The sequence below is a fragment of the Acipenser ruthenus genome, chromosome 8 (genome assembly GCF_902713425.1).
Source record: "Acipenser ruthenus chromosome 8, fAciRut3.2 maternal haplotype, whole genome shotgun sequence".
Classification (NCBI taxonomy): Eukaryota; Metazoa; Chordata; class Actinopteri; order Acipenseriformes; family Acipenseridae; genus Acipenser; species Acipenser ruthenus.
In genome coordinates this window covers 47,247,386-47,254,488 of record NC_081196.1, presented here as the reverse complement: position 1 = coordinate 47,254,488, position 7,103 = coordinate 47,247,386, and the positions used below count along the sequence as shown (strand labels likewise).

The window sequence follows — 7,103 nt, the reverse complement described above, 5'->3', positions numbered from 1 at the left end:
TTTGCTTTCTGCATGAATGCTGTCCATTTCCTGCAATTCTAATGAGATACATCAAGTGGAAACAAACTTGAAAACATCAAACGAGACGGATGTCATACTGCCCACAGCTGAACAAACATCAGCTGATCATTTGTTTTTAAGAATAAACATCCTTATTTCCTTTTCACCTTGCACCCAGGTGGAAAAAGCTTTATTTCCATGGGGGTGGATGCACAGCTAATTAGTGGCTCCCACTATTAAGAGAGTCTGAAGGGCTCTTTCAGATGTTTGTGCTGTTAGACTTGTCTCTAGCATAGACAGTGTAACACCACAGGTTTATACTTTGATACACAGTAGTCCACATTATTTTAAAAGAAAGCATTACATTTTAATAAACCAAAGGCATACAAAGTAGAAATGAAAACAACAAAAAGGGGAAACCTTGTGATAAAAGTAACAACTTCAATAAAAAAACACAACTAATATTCTATATTGTATAGAGACTTGACTTCAGGAAATTGACTCTGGGGTCTGCAGTTACTTTGTAAAAACACTGCTGTGTGAGTCATGCAAGTACTGTATGCTTCGAATCCCATTCTCACCAGGTTGAAGATCTTAGCTGCCTGTGCAGAAACAAGAGAGTTTTCCCAATAACTGTTCTTCACTTCATGCATTTGAAGCACCTGAGATGTGACATTCTTTAGCCGGTATTATTCCTTCATATAAAGAGTTGGTTCTTTCAATAAAACTGCTGGTCTCTTGTCTTGTGTTACTGCTGCAGTCGTTCTGGAAAAGAAGTAATAGAAAAAAAAAACAGTGAACTTATCTTGTTATTGCTGCGGTTCACTAACACTGACATCGCTCTTCTATTGTTTATATCTACACATATATGTGTACATTACACTGTAGATATGGTAATGTTTTTAATATTATTCATGACCTAAGAACCTTAGACATGAGGTTAAAAAACACTGGCCTATGACTATGGAGTAAGTCATTGTAAAGTAAGCTAAGGTACTGTAATATTGAACATTTTAAGATAATGGACTGAAGTTTAATGTATACCTCCTTATGCCTTTCATCACTTGGATATGATCTAAAGAAAAAGAAAAAAAATAACACATAAAATACTAACATTTGATGTGAATAAGGAATGGTTATTTATATTACATAGGCTAAAGACCATAGTCCATGTACACTGAATCACTATTGGCTGTTCTGGCAAACAATGGTCGAACTACAGTGTTAACCACAACTTAAGCATTAATACACAGTGTATTTGTATATGTGGTTAACATTTCGAACTGAACTTGGACCCAGATGGGGGAGGTATTTATATAGCATACATTTCTTGGCATCTGGCCCGACAACTGCTTTTGTTTGTATTATTAGAGCAGTAAAGACAAAGAAACTGTAACAAAGTTAATGTACTGTACACATAGCAGAATAACATCTTAAAACACTATGAATGCCAGAGGCATTTACATGGTGTTAAGATGCATCGCAAATTGGTCCTTAGATATTTTAAAACAGTACTCACACACACATTTGTTTCCTTGTACAGAAGATGACCAAAGATACAGAAAACATTGCTATTGCAGCCAGGGATGTATACAGAACAATATGATGTTGATGTGCACTATCCATTGCCAGGCCATTGTTTTCTGCAACGTAAAAAAAAAAGCAAGTGTGTATTTCAAAACACATTTTTTTTAAACTTAGAGATCATATTGGATATTAACATATTGGCCTAACCAATGGATACTGTTATAAAAATGTTGCAGCTTTGGTGTGTATTTTTCAGTGTTAATAGCACCAGGAATGTTACTTAAGTTACCGGTACTTGAACAAAGTTGTAACTTGTTACAGTTACAAACAGCCACTCCTCAGGCACAGGTTACATTTTACAGGCGTATGTATTTCAGTTTGGTCAGGCTGCAGCTTGAAATATTCTTTGAAGATCTAGCTATCAAACCCACACGTTCTAGCAAGATGATATGAGAAGTGCATTCATGTGTCATGTAAGGTTTGACTTGCAATGTTGAAGCGCTTTGCAATTTGTTATGTTATGCGTTATTCATAGTCCTTTTTTAACTCATAACTAAAAGTAAATGCATCATTTTGTCACATAAAATGTCAGGCATTATCACATTTCGTTATCTGTCTGAAAAATGAAACATTAATGTTACAGAAAAATGTAATCAGATTACAGTAATACATCACTCCCCAACACCAATGCTGAATAATATTCATTTTAAAGAATCCATTAATCTAATGGAAATCTGGGACATTGAAGAGGCCTCAAAGTAAGTCTCAACATTTGCCAAAAATGACAGGGATGCAGCACTAACTATTTTCATAAGATGCTACCCACAACAGGATCAACAAAATATATATTAAAATACAAATACAAAACTGTAGTGAGAGTCTGTTGTAAGTGATAGCTTGGTTTAATAATAGTGGTGTATACTGTCATATGTCATATTCAATTTAAATGCATTTTTAGATGGTGGGATTATACCTTGTTCTACATCAAGATGCCATATTGTTTTGAAGTTGCCCTGAGATGATATTACTTCACAAGTATAGTCCCCCTCATCGGAGAGCTGCACATCGCTAATCTGAAGCTTCGCTGGATCTGCAGGGTCCGCTCTTATTCTTTCTGTCACGTTGGCTCCGTAACTGCAGCTTGAGCGGCAGTTTACAAGTGGTGTACTGTTTCGAAAAACATCTTTCCGCCAAGTTATTTGTTTTATTTTCTGAAGATGTGTAGAGTTACACTGTAGAGTGACCTGTTTGCCCACAGATGTATTATGACCAATGTAGCTGGTCAATACCGCTGCTCTGCTGCTGTGATCTGAATGAAATAAAAACAACTGATTTCCAAAATTAAGTTTCAGCAAAACAATGGATTTTAATTTAAAATAATCCACAATCTCATGAATACACCCAAGCCTAAATATCTTGAAAGACAGGAAGCCTTTTGTATATGATGTACTTATTATAATCTAGCTCTCTATACTGTTCATGAACCATGTCTTACAAACAGAGTAGATGCAATTTTTCCACATCATGCCAACTATACAGTATATAAAGTAAATACTGACTGTATTAAACCAACACTCACCTCAAAGAACAAATGAGACCATAAACAGGTACTGTGCAGCTGTTTAAATGGTAATTGGCTCACCTGCATGACCCAGTTACCATGACAATAAGTGAAAAGCATCAAAGGACTATTTACAATCTAAATTATTGAAAAAATATATATGTAATTGACAAATGTCAAGCTCACCTACACCCGAACACACCCACGTGTATGAAGTGAACTGTAGACTGTGCTTTGTGCAGAAATCAAGACTGCTTCAGTAAAAATAACCAGTGCAGGCACATACAGTGCAGAGGGGTCCTCAAATCATGTAATCGTGCAATCTGAAACTTCTATAGGTGGCTAGCATATCATACCATACAACTTTAGAAGTTTGCTGAAGATTTGATGCTAAATCAATGCAGCTATTGTGTTCCCCATGTAGAGTGTGACAGGCAGTTACATCGTTAAACCAAACATACCATTTCAGTTTGAGTAATACTTAACATAAGTCTGACAGTCAGTCTGTGCTGACTGTCTGGCGCATGTGTGGTTCTGCAAGAGGGGAGCAACCTCATAAAATCCGCCTGTCAGTCATGGCAATGGCACAGAGAGGTGGCGAAGAGGGTGTGTTGGCTTTCCCTCTCTCTGAGTGGCTGAGAGGCGGGCCTTGGGGGATTGCTCGGCCCATAAGTACTGTGCTTGGTTATGCATTCGGGTAGCTGTGATTGAAAATACACAGAGGCGCCGGCTGAGAAGGCCAGTGGTTGGGGCGAGCGACCAAAATAGGCAAGCACGGCTGAAGAAGACAGCCAGCCTAGAAAAAGAAAATAATATAGAAAATAAATTGTTACGTATCCGAGGAGACGTGTATAAGTAGAAGGGGAACCTTGGCCACCCCAGTGTGTAGTGCATGACAGCATAGGACGGAGACCCGAGCTGACCGTTTTAGCGGCAGTGAGGGCACTGCGTAAGCAGCACCTTTATTTAGTATTTTTATTACTGTGTTTTATTTTCCCTTTTCTTTCGCCTTTTGTTATTTATTATTTCAGAGCACCTGTGAGTGCATTAGCATTTAACTGTTTACCAGTATTGGTATTTCTGTGGTCCTGTTTACTGTTGCCAGTATTCAGGCCATGGACAACAGCGCCCTCTGTGGGCTAAAAGAATATATGTATAATAATAAAACTGGGCACCAGCGTGGTGTTTTAAAGTAAACCTTCTGTCTCCCGTGTGTGTCAGTGAATTGCCCACCACCCTTTCACAGAAGGGCTAACGTTGATGACAGTGATATGAGATGAATGCATGTTATAATGGTATTACGACAATGAAATGGTCCTTAACTAACTCCCTTGGCTTTTTTCCTTAGAAGCAGTTTGTATGTGTATAGCCTGTTAATAAACTTAAGGTTGTAGTCCCTGTGGCAGGCCGCATGCCCCTGCATGTAAATCAGCTCTCTTGTAGTTTGGCAGGGATGGGGTTAAAATCTGTGGCCATTCCCAAATTGGTTAATTGATTGCCAGTTTGGGGATGCCCACCTGTATAAAAGAAGTTCCAGATCCTTGGTTAGCAGGCTAGTTTAAGGAATGGAATGGGAGCAGCAGGTTGTGCTCCCTGCTCAACACTGTGATAGCTCTGCTTGGGTGTTGGTCTTTTGATTTGTATTTTGATTTGTTTGTTTAAATCTTTTGTTTTTGAGTTAATAAAAGTGTGCATTTGCACTAAACTGCAGTATCCTGCCTCTGTGTCTGCTCTCCTGTTGCTGACTAGCGTTGACCATGATGCCACACAATCACATATGGTGGCAACATGGGAAAGCAGACACAGGCAGGATACTGCAGTTGAATGCACACTTTTATTAACTCAAAATATTTAAACAAACAAATCGAAATTAGTTTATCGAGTCACTTTGCTCAGAAGCACCCTGAGAATGAAATGCATGTTTTTTGGGTTTTTTTTTTTCAGGATCAGTGAATGTATGCATTGTATTTTTGCATGATTATTCATTGTGTGTTTTGTATTCCAGGAGGCTGCTATTTTCTTTTTATCATTATGTATCTACTCCTGTGTTATTTGCTATTATTAGAACACTACAGTATGTGGGTTATATTGTTTAGCACTGTGTTTGTACGACATGTAATGTAAAGAAAAATACCTTTAGTTCTGACCATATTGCAAATGCCCCTAAAATAAATAGTTAGTTAATTAAACCTTGAGCTGTTTCAGTGGAATATATGCTTTAACAACAATTCACTTACTCTACCACACTGTGTTCAACATGAACTCACAAACATGTACAGCTTCACATGACCTTTCCATAATACATACAAAAATAGATTGGCTCTTTACCTGTTTAACAATGTATTGTTACTGTTATAGTGTGATATATTTTTTCCGCTTTTTCTAACAGTCTGGGTTGGTTTCATAAACATCAAACTTGATTTATGCATAAAATCAGATTTAAAAAAAAATCTTTAACTATCTCATATTCTATGATAAATACCCAATTAAGAGAGCTACAAGGTGCTCGTCCTTAATGTACGTTCGCAACAAAGGGACTAATTTATTGAGAACGTGGAGAACATTCTATAATTCATATTTTCCAAAGTCTTAAATCAACACCAAAAAAGATTTTAAATACAAAAAATAAAGTCAACTATTCTGCATTTGACAGAGAAATACATAAACACATACATAAAATAACAAATACATCAAAATGTATTTACTGCTGAATCGGCTGAGCTCATATTCAGAGTAGAAACAGATGTAATACATAATGTTTCATCAAGTATACCTGTAGAGAGAATACTCTGTGGTATTATTATTTTTAAAAATATTATAAAAATATATTTTGGGACCAAACTAGCTATTTATTTCTGTAGTTGTGAACGTTGTATGGTACACAAAAGTATGGTATTTCAAAGGTAATGGGTCACTCAAGAGTAAAATCTTAAGGACAATTAAGGTTGCAGATAATATTGGCTCATTGCTAGTGTGACGTTGATACCTGTATGAATATGTATAAATAATGATTAATAACAAAGATAAACATTAAGACATTTCATATTTTTATTTATTCAGACCTTATATTTTCTTAAACTGTTTACTAAATCTGAAACATCTGTAAACGCAGGTAGATAACTACACTGGAGTCATACTGTCACAATACAGTAGTATTCACTACTCTATATTGGCACAAAATCTATCACTAGAAGGATAGTAGCACATTATTGAACTGCTTCATTACATGAGTTGAAAATGTAGTTATAGGTACAAAACACTAACCACAGAATGCAACTTTCCGTCTAGTCAGTCCATTGAATACTGTTACTATAGCATAATTACAATGGAACTGCAGTGTTGTTCATTTACCTGTTAATGTACCTGCATTCTAAGAATAGCCCCATATTTTATATGTATGATTTATACAGTAAAGTGTTTCCTGAATACATTACCATAATTAAGACAAAAAACAAACACCAATGTTTAAAATATTAATAACTGACATAACAAAGTTAACAGTATAGTGAAATTGTGCCAGGTTACATACTTTTTTTTACCACAAACTGCAATAAATACTTTTTTGTTTGATTTAAAAATTAAGTAAAATGGTAAAATAAATGTAAAGGTGAATGACAACATTATTTTGCTTTATTATTAATGCAATACTAATTCAAAATGGTAAATAAAAAATAAATTATATTGAGGTTTTACCTTTAGAGAGTAGTAAGAAAGTCCAGAAGATTAGAATTTCCAAAGCTGGTGTGAGCCATGTCTTTGAGTCCATGTTGCTCTTTGTCAGGTATGGTATAATTGTGCAAGTGCTTTTCAAATTGACAGGGACGTCTTAGCTATGTGAAGACCAACGCCTTAATACTGACGTCTACTTTATCACCCACCAATCTTAGATACTCAATTGCATCAATGCTGCATACAGCCATATTAAGGGCACACTATAAATAAGTACAGTAATGCAATTTGAAGAAAAAAAACTAGAAAAGTACTTTCATCTATTTATCAGAAACAAATCAACAAT

General features: G+C 35.9%; 1 protein-coding gene across 1 annotated transcript; it reads right to left on the bottom strand.

Moving 5' to 3' along the window:
• Positions 1 to 419: 419 nt before the first annotated feature.
• On the bottom strand, positions 420 to 6,865 carry LOC117407374 (cell surface glycoprotein CD200 receptor 1-like). The gene is made up of 5 exons (XM_034012352.2): positions 6,782 to 6,865; positions 2,501 to 2,836; positions 1,520 to 1,643; positions 1,045 to 1,075; positions 420 to 765 (listed from the first exon to the last, which is right to left on the bottom strand). The coding sequence occupies exons 1-5, from the start codon at positions 6,852 to 6,854 to the stop codon at positions 646 to 648; spliced, it is 684 nt and encodes a 227-aa protein (XP_033868243.2). The 5' UTR covers positions 6,855 to 6,865; the 3' UTR covers positions 420 to 645.
• Between the last annotated feature and the right edge of the window lie 238 nt (positions 6,866 to 7,103).